The 17924-nt window shown below is 51.8% G+C and overlaps 1 protein-coding gene across 3 annotated transcripts in view; it reads left to right on the top strand.

Annotated features, from left to right (window-relative positions):
- The window catches only part of NUCB2 (nucleobindin 2), a 53261-nt gene that overhangs the window by 18108 nt on the left and 17229 nt on the right, over window positions 1-17924 (top strand). For all 3 annotated transcript variants that reach the window (XM_077286579.1, XM_077286577.1, XM_077286578.1), the window contains exons 5-9: window positions 4389-4492; window positions 13163-13348; window positions 13666-13756; window positions 15448-15506; window positions 15621-15713. In XM_077286579.1, coding sequence (XP_077142694.1) covers window positions 4389-4492; window positions 13163-13348; window positions 13666-13756; window positions 15448-15506; window positions 15621-15713 — 533 coding nt within the window. The remainder of the gene's footprint in view (window positions 1-4388; window positions 4493-13162; window positions 13349-13665; window positions 13757-15447; window positions 15507-15620; window positions 15714-17924) is intronic.

Below are 17924 nucleotides of genomic sequence, written 5' to 3'. Positions count from 1 at the left end.
TCTGTACAAATCCCTAGTTAGACCGCACATGGAGTACTGTGTCCAGTTTTGGGCATCGGTGCTCAGGAAGGATATAATGGAACTAGAGAGAGTACAAAGGAGGGCAACAAAGTTAATAAAGGGGATGGGAGAACTACAATACCCAGATAGATTAGCGAAATTAGGATTATTTAGTCTAGAAAAAAGACGACTGAGGGGCGATCTAATAACCATGTATAAGTATATAAGGGGACAATACAAATATCTCGCTGAGGATCTGTTTATACCAAGGAAGGTGACGGGCACAAGGGGGCATTCTTTGCGTCTGGAGGAGAGAAGGTTTTTCCACCAACATAGAAGAGGATTCTTTACTGTTAGGGCAGTGAGAATCTGGAATTGCTTGCCTGAGGAGGTGGTGATGGCGAACTCAGTCGAGGGGTTCAAGAGAGGCCTGGATGTCTTCCTGGAGCAGAACAATATTGTATCATACAATTATTAGGTTCTGTAGAAGGATGTAGATCTGGGGATTTATTATGATGGAATATAGGAATATAGGCTGAACTGGATGGACAAATGTCTTTTTTTCGGCCTTACTAACTATGTTACTATGTTACTATGTTTGCGCTTCAGCGTGCGGTCCAGGGAGCGCCAATCCAGAAGTGCCTTATTATGGATGATGACGATGGCCGCATGCGCCGCTGTTCTCGCTCGTGGTGTGCTGATGTAGAGAATTCTAGGTTACATGCGTAGTTCCGGAGGTGTAACTATGGTGCGTTCCATATACTGGTCATTGACGTCATCGTCTCCTCCTCCGGCTGCTTTTTTCACCTCACTGCCAATAAGATACGGTCCATAATATAGGCCCTCCTCTTTCTGCTATACTGATTGGTTGCCACCGAGTTAAAAGACTCCAGTTTCCACCTCCTGGGCACGCCCCCGGAAGAAGCTAAGGGCGAAATGCGCGTCGGGGCGAGACGGGAGCACCGAATCACCCTTCATTATTTGATTTTTTTTGCCTAAATATATTTGTGCCTTCCAGCTTTCAGGTAATATTTGGGATTAACGCTGCATATAGTGACGATTTATTGTGTATGCCCTGTAAGGGCACTATTTAATATTAAATTTTCATCTCACATACGTGGCATATCTGGCAGTGGCTTTGTATATAGTATCATAAGCTCATCCCATCAAGCATTATGCTTTGATAATTTTCTATCTTGCTGTGATTTCAGGCACACATTTACACAATGTGATTTTGGGTGTTATTCTGGTCTCCCCTGGGTATTCTTTGTATTTAATGTATCATGCCTTTTATCTTTTAATTATTGTCAATAAAGTAAGATATTTTCCAGTATCATTTGGTTCTCTTCTTTGGGCTTGGTGGTTAATTCAGGCTGAGGTTCCCTTGTGTTGTTTAATTTTCTATGACAGAATCACTGACTGGGTGGATCAGGGAAATGCTGTAGATATAGTATATCTTGACTTCAGCAAAGCATGTGACAAAGTATCTCACACCATCCTTATTGAAAAAATGACTAATTATGTAATGGACAAGGCAACTGTTAGGTGGATTCATAACTGGCGTAGTGATCGGACCCAAAGAGTGGTTGTAAATGGCTGCACATCCAGTTGGAAGTATGTCTCAAGTGGGGTACCACAGGGTTCTGTCCTGGGCCCTGTACTGTTCAACATCTTTATCAATGATTTAGATGAAGGAATTGAGGGTACACTGATTAAATTTGCTGATGACACAAAGCTAGGAGGGATAGCTAATACTAGAGAGAGGATTCAAAAGGATATAAATAAAATGGGAGGAATAAGACTAAGCAACAGCACATGTGAAAAAGACGGGTATACTAATAGATCACAGACTGAACATGAGTCAACAGTGTGATGCAGCAGCAAAAAAGGCAAATACAATTCTGGGATGTATTACCAGAAGCATACAGTCTAGATCGTGTGAAGTCATTATTGCCCTCTACTCCTCTTTGGTCAGACCTCATCTGGAATACTGTGTCTAGTTTTCGGCACCACATTTTAAATAGACATCAACAAACTGGAGCAAGTTCAGAGAAGAGCGACCAGAATGGAGACTGGTCTGCAAACCATGTCCTATGAAGAACGTTTACAGGATTTGGGATTGTTTAGCTTGCAGAAAAGAAGACTGAGAGGAGACTTAATAGCTGTCTACAAATATCTCCAGAGCTGTCACATTGTAGAAGGATCATCTTTATTCTCCTTTGCACAAGGAAAGACTAGAAGCAATTGGATGAAACTGAATGGGAGGAGACACAGATTAGATATTAGAAAACACTTTTTGACAGTGAGGGTGATCAATGAGTGGAACAGGCTGCCTTGAGAGGTGGTGAGTTCTCCTCCAATGGAAGTCTGGACAGACACCAGTTAGGGATTATTTAATGAATCCTGCTTTGAGCAGGGGGTTGGACCAGATGACCCAGGATGTCCCTTCCACCTCTACCATTCTATGATTCTATGAGTGCGGAGCATAAGCAGAGCTGCAAGAGTGCGGAGTTTAGGCAAAGTCACGAGTACTAAGCAGGCAGAGCTGCAAGAGTGCGGAACGTAAGCAGAGCTGCAAGAATACACACAAGCAGAGAGGACACAGCAGAGAAAGAAGCCACAGACAAGGAGACAGAGGTAGGACAGAGTTCAAACAAGGTAATGGTACAAGACAAGGTACAGGAACAAAGACACAGGGACCAGGATATTCTGCCTCCTGGAGGTCAGACAGACAAGTACAAGGCAGGGAGTGAAGCTTTCAGAGAAGGCGAAACCCAGAGCAAGACCTGGCAGCTCAGTAGCAAGACACTGAGTTAATACATTGCACAAGCGAGTTCCATGGGGTGGAGCTGCCCTAAATACTAGAGGCCTCTTGGTAATTGGTCAGGAACACATTAGACAGGTGCACCCTGATTCTGTAAAAACCAGAGAGTTCTGGTGCTGCCCCCCTATGCACACAGCCAGGGAGCAGGCAAAAAGCAAGAGGCACAGAACATGGAGCCGGCAGCAGACAGAAATCGCAACATGACCTGGAGCAGTGAGTAAGATGGAGTGTGAGGAATGGGAGGCCATGCAGTGATGCCGGCAGAGTTGTAACAGCCTGCTCTGCAGAAAGCTGCCCTAACGCCTGCCGTCACTTCCCCTTTAAAATTTGTACTTTCATGCCTCAGTTTGCAGCGTTCACTCCTCCGTCCGCAGAGCTCATCATGGGCTGACACTGATCGTCACCTCCATATTGAAATAAGTTGGGGGTGACTACACAGCTCACCCCCCCCCCCCCGCATATATCACAGCTCACCCCCCCACACATGGCACAGCTCACCCCCCTGCACAGGTGACAGCTCACCCCCCTGCACAGGTCACAGCTCGCTCTGTCCCCCCCTGCACAGGTCACAGATCCCTCTGTCCCCCTCCCTGCACAGGTCACAGCTCTCTGTCTCCCCCTCCCTGCACAGGTCACAGCTTGCGCTCCTTTCTTCCCTGCACAGGTCATGGCTGGCCTGCCCCCACTCTCCTACACAGGTCGCGGCTCGCCCGCCCCCAACTATCCTGCACGGGTCGAGGCTCGCCCGCCCCACTCTCCTGCACAGGTCGCGGCTCGCCCGCCCCCAACTCTCCTGCACAGGTCGAGGCTCGCCCGCCCCCACTCTCCTGCACAGGTCGAGGCTCGCCCGCCCCCACTCTCCTGCACAGGTCGAGGCTCGCCCGCCCCCACTCTCCTGCACAGGTCGAGGCTCGCCCGCCCCCACTCTCCTGCACAGGTCGAGGCTCGCCCGCCCCCACTCTCCTGCACAGGTCGAGGCTCGCCCGCCCCCACTCTCCTGCACAGGTCGAGGCTCGCCCGCCCCCACTCTCCTGCACAGGTCGAGGCTCGCCCGCCCCCACTCTCCTGCACAGGTCGCGGCTCGCCCGCCCCCACCCTCCTGCACAGTTCGCGACTCGCTCGCCCGCTCCCACTCTCCTGCACAGGTCGTGGCTCGCCCGCCCCCAACTCTGCTGCACAGGTCGCGGCTCGCCCGCCCCCACTCTCCTGCACAGGTCGCGGCTTGCCCGCCCCCACTCTCCTGCACAGGTCACGGCTTGCCCGCCCCCACCCTCCTGCACAGTTCGCGACTCGCTCGCCCGCCCCCACTCTCCTGCACAGGTCGTGGCTCGCCCGCCCCCACTGTCCTGCACAGGTCGTGGCTCGCCCGCCCCCACTCTCCTGCACAGGTCGCTTCTCGCCGCCCCCACTCCTGTACGTTCTGTTTTGTCTTTGTCTCTGGTGCTGTTCCTGGCAGATGTGGGAGGAAGGCCGCCATGATCATCAGAGGGGTCTGTGGCAGCGGGTGGGACGTGTATGGACCTTGGGGAGGCCCCCCCATCATTCTGCTGTGCTTCTTTCTCAGGTGCCGGCGTGGATCGTCGCTCGCTGCTCCAGCAGTTCAATCACTTGAATCACATGAACCCTGACACGTTTGAGCCCCAAGACCTGGACCTGCTGATTCGAGCGGTGAGTGAAGGGGCCCCTGAGAGCCGGTGAGTGCCAAGACTGTATCCCTAATTCCTCACAACAGGACGATGATGGCGATGGGGTGATCCACTTCGGCGTGGGATGACATAGGGGGGTGATCCTCGTTGTTGGATGATGGGGGGGTGTTGATCATCAACAGTGCAGGAGGATGATATGGGGGAGTGATCCTCCTCGGTATACTAATTTTATTCCTATAGCGCCAACATATTCCGCAGTGCTGTACAGGGACTTGTACAGACAATAAAAGATATTAAAGAATGAGAATCACATAAATCACCAGATACAGCAGCAGTGAGGGCCCCGCTCACCAGATACAGCAGCAGTGAGGGCCCCGCTCACCAGATACAGGAGGAGCGAGGGCCCCGCTCACCAGATACAGGAGGAGCGAGGGCCCCGCTCACCAGATACAGGAGGAGCGAGGGCCCCGCTCACCAGATACAGGAGGAGCGAGGGCCCCGCTCACCAGATACAGCAGAATCGAGGTCTCCGATCACCAGATACAGGAGCAGCGAGGGCCCCGCTCACCAGATACAGGAGCAGCGAGGGCCCCGCTCACCAGATACAGGAGCAGCGAGGGCCCCGCTCACCAGATACAGGAGCAGCGAGGGCCCCGCTCACCAGATACAGGAGCAGCGAGGGCCCCGCTCACCAGATACAGGAGCAGCGAGGGCCCCGATCACCAGATACAGGAGCAGCGAGGGCCCCGATCACCAGATACAGGAGCAGCGAGGGCCCCGATCACCAGATACAGGAGCAGCGAGGGCCCCGATCACCAGATACAGGAGCAGCGAGGGCCCCGCTCACCAGATACAGGAGCAGCGAGGGCCCCGATCACCAGATACAGGAGCAGCGAGGGCCCCGATCACCAGATACAGGAGCAGCGAGGGCCCCGCTCACCAGATACAGGAGCAGCGAGGGCCCCGCTCACCAGATACAGGAGCAGCGAGGGCCCCGCTCACCAGATACAGGAGCAGCGAGGGCCCCGATCACCAGATACAGGAGCAGCGAGGGCCCCGCTCACCAGATACAGGAGCAGCGAGGGCCCCGCTCACCAGATACAGGAGCAGCGAGGGCCCCGCTCACCAGATACAGGAGGAGCGAGGGCCCCGCTCACCAGATACAGGAGGAGCGAGGGCCCCGCTCACCAGATACAGGAGGAGCGAGGGCGAACAAAAGGGGCTCACAGTATTCCTACTGCTAATAGGAGCTGAGGGGTGCAGTTACATGACACTGCGGCCATTGTGAGCCCCTGGAAGATGATCGGGACCCCAGTGAAGCCTCGAGGCAGGAGCTGCCTGCAGCCATATTCCTTCCTCCCTGGGTCCGGGACAGGACTCGCCATCTACTGTGGGGGCTGCTGGGGTGGCTTGACCTGACACCTGGAGAGCCGGAGTCGGCAGTGTTGAAGAGCAGAGGGGGGTTTCTTGGTGGGTGAAGAGAGCCACCATTATAGTAAAAAATGCTCTTGCTATTACAAGAGACTCGTGCGCTCTCTGCTGACATCCAGTGGCTGTTTTGTGTACTTACACCCGTAGCCCAAAAAATTAATTGTTTTCTGGGGCTCTGCCTCCACCTAGTGGCTGATCTTAAAATTACAGTCAAAGCAAGAGTCTTTGTCAAACTATACACAGGACTTTACAGTTGAGCTGTTTCTGATTCTTAGTGTAACATTGAAAGTGACATTACGGACTTGACCTTGTTGTAGAGCACCAACCGGAGGCAGGAATAATCCTCACAGCCATGTGAGTGTCTAGAAACCATTGCTCCAGCCAAAAATCCTTTCATTTTCTGGACTCCTACTATTTTAAAATATCAGATTCAAGTTAATCCATGAGGTCCCGGGTACAGGGTTTCCAGCCTTCATAAGAAATTTGCCTAATGCTGACGGGTAGCGGAGGTGAGGATCATGAGTAACACGTAATTACTATCCTAGGATATATCACCCCGGGATGTTGTGAGTGGTCATCAGAGACTTTCACTTGTGAGTTGCTGGAGGTGCTGGACCGACCACCTGACTGGTACCCTCAACATGTGGGCTGCTGAGTAACTGAGGCACTAAAAAATGTGCTGTGCTCGGCGGCTAGATTGCCTGGTGTCTATCATTCGTAAGGGGGAGGATATTACTCGGGGTGAAGCAACATGACTGGTGGCACGGCAGGGAAGGAGATGACGGGGTGCCAGTGACCAAGATCACTGCAACTCCTCCTGCGGCCTGACACATAACGCTCGTGCAGGAGGAGTAAGAGTGTCAGCGCAGAGTGCGAGTGTCAGCGCAGAGTGCAGTGTCAGAACTTGCACATTTCCCTAGATCTGCAGGAAGTATAGAATCCGGCTGTGCAGGGACCTCCTCTGACCCGGGAAAAGGAATGATTCTCAGGAAGGGGAGAATACAAATAGTAATATGTCTTCCCGGAGACATTGAGCCCACGCTGGGTGACTCTGCTCTCTACCCGCAGTCTGCAAGTGGGGACACTTAAAGGAGGAGACAAGGAAGGTAAGTGAGAGAATAGTGGAAGTGGAAAATAGTCGGCGATATAGGGGACAAACTGCAAACCTCACTAAAGATACCAGATGACATGTTAATCAGATTGCCTGTCTGCTTGCAAAAAACGACGACCTGGAAAATCGTTAAAGGAGAAACAACATTAGGCTGGTGGGAGTTCCGGAAAAGATGGAGAGTGGGAATCCCACTGAATACTTTGAGGTCTGGCTTATGAAAGTGTTTGGGTCGGACACCTTGTCCTCACTCTATGCAGTGGACCGGGCTCACAGTCCCAACTCGTGCTATGCAGCCGGACGCACGTCCCAGGACCGTTCCAATAAAATTGCTCCATTACAGACGGACGCTATTCTTCACTCGGCCACAAGTAACCCGGATATCACTATCGACAGCCAGAAGATATCCTTCTATCCAGATTATTTGGCAGAAGTCCAGAAAAAGAGGCTTCGATTCTTTGATGTCAAGAGGCGTCTAAGGGCAGCAGAAGTCCAGTACTCCATGCTGTACCCGGCTAAGCTGCGGGTGACAGTGTTGGGTCACTTCAGTTTTTTGACAATCTGAAAAATGCCATGGGCTGGATCAACATGAACAACAGCTGAGAAAACGCAACACTAAGAGACTTGGTGCATAAGCTTTATCTACAGAAGGCTCCTGATGGTTCCATTTTTCTTGTTTGAGTTTGACTTTATAATCTGCTGAAATGAGGATGAGTATTGTATCTGCACCTTGACCTCGAGGAGTCCGGAGGTTTTACTTTGCCAGTGTACTGCTTACTGGTGAAAGTGTGATACAAGTTCACAGTATCACTGTATTTTTTTTGCTTTTTTTTCATGTTTTGGTTAAAGGGGTTTTCTAGGAATGTCATTTGGTCATCATGTCATTTAATGCTGTGTAGTGTCCTAACATCTGATAGTGTGTCTAAGTGTGAGCTGCAGGTTAAACATATGGGTCATTCTTCTAAAAAATGACTAAGCATCTGTCTTTGAGCTGGAATGTGCTGGGATTGGGAGACCCTATAAAGCAATACTAAAATCCGTCAGGGACACCGCGCCCTCCATCACGTGTGTGCAGGAGACGCACATGAGCAGAGCTGATCTCTCGGCAGGGCCTTGCTCAGTCATACTTTTCATTCAGTGGGATCTAGTTATCCAAGAGGCTTTGATTCTTGTACACAGATACTCCGTTTGCTCTTATCCGCTGTACGATGGATGGGGAAGGGAGACACCTCTGCCTCCACTGCAGACTCTTCAAACAGGAATATACCTCAGTATATACCTCCCCAATACAACGATTCAGTAATACTTTACCGATGCTGCCAATTTTAATGGTGGGAGATTTTAATAATGTCCTGAATCCAGGGTAGGATAGGAGTCAGGGTTCATGCTCTGGGGAGGGTGGGAAATATAATTCGGTCTCTAAATTTTAATTCCATGGTGCTGTACATGAGAAGGGGTTACATCAAAATACAAATATCACTTACAGTAAACAAAACTAACAATGACAGACTGATACAGAGGGGCGAGGACCCTGCCCTTGCGGGCTTACATTCTACTGGATGGTGGGGAAGGAGACAGTAGGTCGACGGTTGCAGTAGATTTATGGAGGTTGAGACATCCTGATATTAGCAGTTTTCTTGTTTCTCAAGTTCACATAACACAATGCCTCGCATACATTTGGCTTTGGATACAGTCCCAATATTCCAACAATTGGACTCAATAGAATGCCTCCCTAGATTGTCAGATCACTCACCATTATTGGTGAAATTCTCTAAATTCTCCAATAGTAAATCTCTGCCCAAACTGTGGCGTTGTAATGCATTTTGGTTGCAGATGATTGATGGTCATTTGATAGAACAGTACATCAAGGATTACGTCTTGTATAACTGTGGAGCAGTGTTATGGGATACTTTGTGGGATGCAGTGAAGGCCTGTCTCAGGGGGGGCTCTTAATCAGGCAGTGAGCAGAGAAAAGTTACAGAACAGACAGTTCAGGGAATTCCTCAGATTGAGCGTTCAGGACACGGAACAATTTTTTGCCTCAAGTGGAGAAAGCTCATCTTCTTGAGATGAAGGTTGCTGAAGATGCTTACACCTCACATGTATTAGAATTGGCTAAAGTTCAGAGATCATTTCAAAAACAATTTTACTTTGAAGGCGAAAAAGCGGGATATGTCCTATCATTAATAGTAAATGCACAGAGGGGGGGTAACATATATTGCGGCACTGGGGAGATGATGTATGAAACCCCACAAGCATTACAACAATGTAAAATGTTCTATGAATCCCTGTATACATCCCAGGGTAACTGGGACGCAATCCGTCTGTGTGAGAGTCTCCCTAAGATCTCAGATGAGGATAGGACGTTCTTGGACAAGCCAGTCACTTTGGAGGCGGCGGTGGCAGACATGGCAAATAATAAATCCCCGGGCTCTGGTGGGACCCCCATTGAATTGTATAAAAATATGGGGGTATGCTGTTACCTAAACGTTTAAATACGGTTCAGGAAGCCATTAAATCCGTAGAATGGAAGTCAATAAGGACAGGGTCCTCTCCCTTCTGTACTAGTCTCATTGTAAATTTGTTTACTGTAAACGATATCTATAACCCTGTACGCAACCCCTTCTCATGTACAGCACCATGGAATTAATGGTGCTATATAAATAAATAATAATCACATTCATTACCTAAATCCATGCAGGAAGCCAGTACAGTAGTGATAGCCAAACAAGATAAGGGCCCCTACAACCAGACTCGTACAGGCCCACTTTCCTTCTAAGTACGGATGTGAAGATAATAGGTAAGGTTCTGACCAATAGACTTACCCGGGTTATTTCTTCTATTGTTCATCAACATCAGTCCGGGTTTATGCCAGCAAGGTCGATGGCAGCTAACATAAGACGAATCTGCAGATGCCAGTTGATAACTCGGGGATAGTCATTTGCTCCGTAGACGTGGCCAAAGCTTTTGACAGTGTGGAGTGGGGATTCCTGTGGTCAGTTTCACAAGAATTTGGATTGGGGGCAGAATTTATAAATTCGATAAGAATCTTAGATACCAATCCCACAGCCAGGATAAGGGTGAATGGTTCCTTATCAGAAGCACTGACATTGGGGAGAGCTACTAGACGAGGTTGTCCCTTGTCACCTTTGCTTTTCGCATTGATGCTTGAGCCCCTGGCGATTCTGCTACAGAAACATTCTGGGATAGAGGGGTTTAGAAGAGGGGGTTGGAAGATAAAATTGCACTTTATGCAGATGACCTTTTACTCTTTCTAGCTAATGCATCTAATTCTCTGCCGATGGCAATGGAGGTGATCCAGTCTTTTGGGACCTACTCTGGGGTGGTGCTTAACTGGTCTAATAGGGGGGTATATTGGTGTGCACACAATGTCTGGAATAGCGAGGTGCGGGTGTAATGGACTGTAGAAGCCTTTAGAACCAGGAATAAATATTCACTGCACACTCTTAAGTGGAATTCAAAAAGGAGTTCTATTGACTACACAGTAAATGGGAGCAAAATAATGGCTGATGACAAGGGCGACCAGATACTGAAACGGACGTTTCGACACTCCCGGGTCTTGGTCATAGAGTCGCTACAAAAAAAAAAAAAAAAGCATAAATAATTGAACAATAAAATAAAGTAATCACATGATGTTTTCAAACAGTTCACAGAAAAAAACTAAAATATCCATATTGACATAATAATGGTATACAATTGAGACTATAATGTAAGATCCCATATAAATCCTAAAATATCCAGTACCAGCAATAAAATATTAATATTGAAGAGCTAGAAGCACTGGGGATTTTGTTAGGGAAGAAGAAGCAGAGAGAGAATTGGACAAAAAAATGTACTATTAAAGTTTGCCTCAGTCCAGAAGTATATGTACATTCAAGGTATACAGGCTGAGAAGGAATGATGGAGGATCATTATCTGCTTGTGAACAGCTTGAAGTAGCCATGCATTGGGTAGTAGGTACACATTTACTGGAAGGCATACACTTGGTCCTAGGTATTGACTTGGTAGTAAACTTTAATGAAACAAGGTACCTGTATTGTGAGGCAAACTGCCTATTGGAGGAATAATCCCAGCAAGCTTCTCTCTTCAATATTAATATTTTATTGCTGGTACTGGATATTTTAGGATTTATATGGGATCTTACATTATAGTCTCAATTGTATACCATTATTATGTCAATATGGATATTTTGGGGTTTTTCTGTGAACTGTTTGAAAACATCATGTGATAACAATAAAATAAAGTAAAGTTATTTATGCTTTCTTTTTTGTTTTTGTAGCGACTCTATGACTAAGACCGGGGAGGGTCGCATCGTCCGTTTCAGTATCTGGCCGCCCTTGTCATCAGCCATTATTTTGCTCCCATTTGCTGTGTATTCAATAAAACTCGTTTTTGCATTCCATTTAAGAGTGTGCGGGGAATATCTATTAACTGGTCTAAGTCAGTGCTGTTGCCATTAGATGAGAGGGGGCTCAGGTTGTCAATTCGCCTAGCTCTGGACTGCAGCAGGTATTAATATTTGGTAAGGATAGTGTAACAGGGTCTACCGTGCTGGAGTACCTCTTTCAGTACCACCCCGTGTTTCAGGAGGTCCACTCTGCTTTGGCTGGAGTCTGAATGAAGGACGCTGGCTGGAATTACTTGGTTACATGGGCGCATATAAAAGATCACTGCTTCTCCACGTATTTCCAGTGTGACAACACTTTACTCCCAGGACACAAAATATATCACACAGATACAGAGGGCAGGCCAATTGAAAAGCGGCAGGCCAGACATACATTACAATAGCCGCAGGTGGCCGGAGCCTGAGGATATTTACTGTGGGAATTACAAAGGTGGGGGAGGTCAGAAGGGGGATATCTTGTCCCCTCTGCCCAGGGGCGCAGCCTGTGGGCTGATGCATTAGGGACATGCATCTCACATGGAACCTATTATACATACATATAACTGCACAACATATTCTGGGTGCTGGGGGGTTCCATAACAGATAGTCTCCACTAGCCCGTGAGATTATGAAAAACTAAATTTAGCCCCGATCCTCACTGAGCTTACACGGAAAAGGGATGTGTGGGCTAAACTTCCTTTATCAATATAATTACACTGATCTGGACGCCCCAGCTGCTGCATCTTCACAATTCACAGGTAGGGATCCATTTTAGGTTCTTTCGGGCTATTGAAGGGGTGGAATCTCTGCAGAGCGACAAATCAGACGGGGTTAGCGGTTCCTAACCTGTGGGTTTATTTCTTGACAGCCTGAGTGGGAGTAGTTATATTGCCTCGCTGCAGCATGCCCAATAGCCAGTACAGAGCAGGCAGCCTTTCTGGTGACTAATTACTCTAGGTGCAGTACCTAGTCTGACCTGAGGGTAAGGAGGGCACCAGTGAGCTGCAAGTTTTCAAGCAGAACTGTAAAGCGGGATATAAATAAATCCCTGCAGTTCGTGGTATATTGTAGAGCAGTGGGATAACTAAAATAAGCCCCTGCTGTAAATCGATAGGTCAATAACCTTGTGTGTGTTTTCATCACATTGTTAGCAGTGGAGGGATAACTAAGATAAGCCCCCCTGCACATGTGATAGTCGTCTGTTGGCCTAAAGTCACCCCGATCCGTGACGTAGGGGTGACAGTCACGGTGTGAATCGTGACAAAGGTCAAGAAGAGAAGAGAGTGATCTCAGAGATTGCGGATTATATGGGAGTGGCCCAAGCGTTGCAGGGGTTTAGAGATAAAGGGAAGATTAGAGACTGGTCTGTAGTTAGCAGCACTGCCGCGGTGGGGTCTGACTGCTGGGTCCGGGATTCAGTAAGAGCCAGAAGGTTAAGAGAATCGAAAAGGAAGAAGTCATGAATGAAGGAGAGTTTATAACACGCTGAGTGAGAATTCCAGAGGGCACAGGTAAAAGACAGAAAACTCACAGGGAATATTAAGAGATATTTGAGGGGATCGAGGGGATGATCCTCCTCGGTGTAGGATGATATAGAGGGGATGATCCTCCTCGGTATAGGATGACTTGGGGGGGATGATCCTCCTCGGTGTAGGATGACATGAAGGGGATGATCCTCGGTGTAGGATGACGGGGGCAGGTGTCGCCCTCTTGTGGCCGTTTTTAACTCTGCCCTTCGCTGTCTTTAGGCCACTCAGGATCTGGAGAATTACGATAAGGAACGCCATGAGGAGTTTAAGCGCTATGAAATGATGAAGGAACATGAAAGACGAGAATATCTGAAGGGTCTGGATGAGGAAGCCCGGAAACAGGAGGAGGCCAAATACGAGGAGATGAAGAAGAAGCACAAGGAGCACCCGAAACTTAATCACCCGGTGAGTAGTGCTGGGGCCATGTGACCTGTGTGCCCGGCATCGGTGCCACCCTCATCATGGGCACACAGCGCGATAAATTTAGTGACCTCATCAGAAGCCGTGTCTCCACCATAGCAGGGGATGGCGGGATAGATAACGATGCTGTAATTGCCAACGGTCTCACGAAGGGTGGTCTCACGGCCCGGACCCCACAGAAGCTGCACCCAATGAATGTTAATGATTGTCGGAGAGGATGGCTTCTCATGTCCAGTATATACGATGTGGCTTCCTTCCTCCCCCTGCACATCACCCTAAAGCTGCCCTCTGTCACCCTGCAGGGCAGCAAGGACCAGCTGAAGGAGGTCTGGGAAGACACGGATGGCTTGGACCCCTCAGATTTTGACCCCAAGACTTTCTTTAAGCTGCATGGTAAGTCATGAATCCTGTAAGACGGCCACCGCCAGAATGTGTGATGTTGCAGGAGAATGGGGGTTGTAGTACAGTAAATGACTCAGATTGTGTTATCCACTGATGAGTGCAGAGTAACCGTCCTCCACGGCTATGATGGGTGGTATAGTTATGTGACGTCCGTGTCATCCACAGCTTTAGAGTTACCAGCTTCACTGCAGGGGGCGAGGGCTCGGGTCTTTCCCTTTGTCACTGCAGCAGCAGCTGTGGCCGGGGTCTCTCTCACTGGAGCGGTGGCCGGAGTCCCTCCCTCCGTCACTGCAGCGGTGGCAGGGGTCCCTCCCTCCGTCACTGCAGTGGTGGCCGGGGTCCCTCCCTCCGTCACTGCAGCGGTGACCGGGGTCCCTCCCTCCGTCACTGCAGCGGTGGCCGGGGTCCCTCCCTCCGTCACTGCAGTGGTGGCCGGGGTCCCTCCCTCCGTCACTGCAGCGGTGACCGGGGTCCCTCTGTCACTGCAGCGGTGGCCGGGGTCTCTCCCTCCGTCACTGCAGCGGTGGCCGGGGTCTCTCCCTCCGTCACTGCAGCGGTGGCCGGGGTCCCTCCGTCACTGCAGCGGTGGCCGGGGTCTCTCCCTCCATCACTGCAGCGGTGGCCGGGGTCCCTCCCTCCGTCACTGCAGCGGTGGCCGGGGTCTCTCCCTCCATCACTGCAGCGGTGGCCAGGGTCTCTCCCTCCGTCACTGCAGCGGTGGCCGGGGTCTCTCCCTCCGTCACTGCAGCGGTGGCCGGGGTCTCTCCCTCCGTCACTGCAGCGGTGGCCTGGGTCTCTCCCTCCGTCACTGCAGCGGTGGCCGGGGTCCCTCCCTCCGTCACTGCAGCGGTGGCAGGGGTCCCTCCCTCCGTCACTGCAGAGGTGGCCGGGGTCCCTCCCTCCGTCACTGCAGCGGTGACCGGGGTCCCTCCCTCCGTCACTGCAGCGGTGGCCGGGGTCCCTCCCTCCGTCACTGCAGCGGTGGCCGGGGTCCCTCCCTCCGTCACTGCAGCGGTGACCGGGGTCCCTCTGTCACTGCAGCGGTGGCCGGGGTCTCTCCCTCCGTCACTACAGCGGTGGCCGGGGTGCCTCCCTCCCCCACTGCAGCGGTGGCCGGAGTCCCTCCCTCCATCACTGCAGTGGTGGCCGGGGTCTCTCCCTCCGTCACTGCAGCGGTGGCCGGGGTCTCTCCCTCCGTCACTGCAGCGGTGGCCGGGGTCTCTCCCTCCGTCACTGCAGCGGTGGCCGGGGTCTCTCCCTCCGTCACTGCAGCGGTGGCCGGGGTCTCTCCCTCCGTCACTGCAGCGGTGGCCGGGGTCTCTCCCTCCATCACTGCAGTGGTGGCCGGGGTCCCTCCCTCCGTCACTGCAGCGGTGGCCGGGGTCTCTCCCTCCATCACTGCAGCGGTGGCCGGGGTCTCTCCCTCCGTCACTGCAGCGGTGGCCGGGGTCTCTCCCTCCGTCACTGCAGCGGTGGCCGGGGTCTCTCCCTCCGTCACTGCAGCGGTGGCCGGGGTCTCTCCCTCCGTCACTGCAGCGGTGGCCGGGGTCCCTCCCTCCGTCACTGCAGCGGTGGCTGGGGTCCCTCCCTCCGTCACTGCAGCGGTGGCCGGGATCTCTCCCTCTGTCACTGCAGCAGCGGGCATGAGTCGGGGTCACGTCAGCTTGTTCCTCCTCTTGCAGACACCAACGGTGACGGTTTCATCGATGAGCAGGAGCTGGAGGCGCTCTTCACCAAGGAGGTAAGCGGTCATCCCAGGGTGTACCTCAGACGGGCCACCTCACGCCGTACTACCGCCACCCCTTGCTGAAGCGCGTTCTGCACATTGCACTGCCATCTTGCTGGTTTCTTGTAGCTGGAGAAAGTGTACGACTCCAAAAATGAGGAGGACGACATGGTGGAGATGGAGGAGGAGCGATTACGGATGAGGGAGCACGTGATGAACGAGGTGAGGAGCATTGTCGTAATGTTTCATTCGTTTGATGGACTGGATTAGTGTAGCCCTGTATACACTCACAGCACACATGTACCCCCCCGTATGCACTTCCCACTTTCTTTCCCCTCGGTATCGGACGCTGACGCTGGTGTCATGGCCGCCGCTCACACATCGGTGTCACTTTTCACTCTCTTTCCTCTCGGTATCGGGCGCTCTGCTGGTGTCATGGCTGCCACTCACACATCGGGTGTCACTTTCCGCTCTTTTTCCCCTCGGTATTGGGCGCTGACGCTGGTGTCATGGCTGCCACTCACACATCGGGTGTCACTTTCCGCTCTCTTTCCCCTCGGTGTCGGGCGCTGACGCTGGTGTCATGGCTGCCTCTCACAGATCAGTGGCACTTTCCACTCTCTTTCCCCTCGGTATCGGGCGCTCTGCTTGTGTCATGGCTGCCGCTCACACATCGGGTGTCACTTTCCGCTCTCTTTCCCCTCGGTATCGGGCGCTCTGCTGGTGTCATGGCTGCCGCTCACACATCGGGTGTCACTTTCCGCTCTTTTTCCCCTCGGTATCGGGCGCTGACGCTGGTGTCATGGCTGCCGCTCACACATTGGGTGTCACTTTCCGCTCTCTTTCCCCTTGGTATCTGGCGCTGACGTTGGTGTCATGGCTGCCTCTCACACATCAGGTGTCACTTTCCACTCTCTTTCCTCTCAGTATCGGGCGCTCTGCTGGTGTCATGGCTGCCGCTCACACATCGGGTGTCACTTTCCGCTCTTTTTCCCCTCAGTATCAGGCGCTGACGCTGGTGTCATGGCTGCCGCTCACACATCAGGTGTCACTTTCCGCTCTCTTTCCTCTCAGTATCGGGCTCTGACGCTGGTGTCATGACTGCCGCTCACACATCGGATGTCACTTTCCGCACTTTTTTCCCTCGGTATAGAGCGCTGACGCTGGTGTCATGGCTGCCGCTCACACATCAGGTGTCACTTTCCGCTCTCTTTCTCCTCGGTATCGGGCGTTGACGCTTGTGTCATGGCTGCCGCTCACACATCGGGTGTCACTTTCCGCTCTCTTTCCCCTCGGTATCGGGCGCTGACGCTGGTGTCATGGCTGCCGCTCACACATTGGGTGTCACTTTCCGCTCTCTTTCCCCTCGGTATCTGGCGCTGACGCTGGTGTCATGGCTGCCGCTCACACATCGGGTGTCACTTTCCGCTCTTTTTCCCCTCATTATCGGGCGCTGACGCTGGTGTCATGGCTGCCTCTCACACATCGGGTGTCACTTTCCACTCTCTTTCCTCTCAGTATCGGGCGCTCTGCTGGTGTCATGGCTGCCGCTCACACATCGGGTGTCACTTTCCGCTCTTTTTCCCCTCAGTATCAGGCGCTGACGCTGGTGTCATGGCTGCCGCTCACACATCAGGTGTCACTTTCCGCTCTCTTTCCTCTCAGTATCGGGCTCTGATGCTGGTGTCATGACTGCCGCTCAAACATCGGGTGTCACTTTCCGCTCTTTCCCCTCGGTATCGGGCGCTGACGCTGGTGTCATGGCTGCCGCTCCACATCAGGTGTCACTTTCCCCTCTTTTTCTCCTCAGTATTGGGCTCTGACGCTGGTGTCATGACTGCCGCTCACACATCGGATGTCACTTTCCGCACTTTTTTCCCTCGGTATAGAGCGCTGACGCTGGTGTCATGGCTGCCGCTCCACATCAGGTGTCACTTTCCCCTCTTTTTCTCCTCAGTATTGGGCTCTGACGCTGGTGTCATGACTGCCGCTCACACATCAGGTGTCACTTTCCGCTCTTTTTCTCCTCGGTATCGGGTGCTGACGCTGGTGTCATGGCTGCCGCTCACACATCGGGTGTCACTTTCCGCTCTTTCCCCTCGGTATCGGACGCTGACGCTGGTGTCATGGCTGCCGCTCACACATCGGGTGTCACTTTCCGCTCTCTTTCCCCTCAGTATCGGGCGCTCTGCTGGTGTCATGGCTGCCGCTCACACATCGGGTGTCACTTTCCGCTCTTTTTCCCCTCGGTATCGGGCGCTGACGCTGGTGTCATGGCTGCCGCTCACACATTGGGTGTCACTTTCCGCTCTCTTTCCCCTTGGTATCTGGCGCTGACGTTGGTGTCATGGCTGCCGCTCACACATCGGGTGTCACTTTCCGCTCTTTTTCCCCTCGGTATCGGGCGCTGACGCTGGTGTCATGGCTGCCTCT

This window comes from Ranitomeya variabilis, chromosome 2, assembly GCF_051348905.1.
Source record: "Ranitomeya variabilis isolate aRanVar5 chromosome 2, aRanVar5.hap1, whole genome shotgun sequence".
In the NCBI taxonomy this organism is placed as follows: Eukaryota; Metazoa; Chordata; class Amphibia; order Anura; family Dendrobatidae; genus Ranitomeya; species Ranitomeya variabilis.
This window is presented reverse-complemented; position numbering and strand designations above follow the sequence as displayed.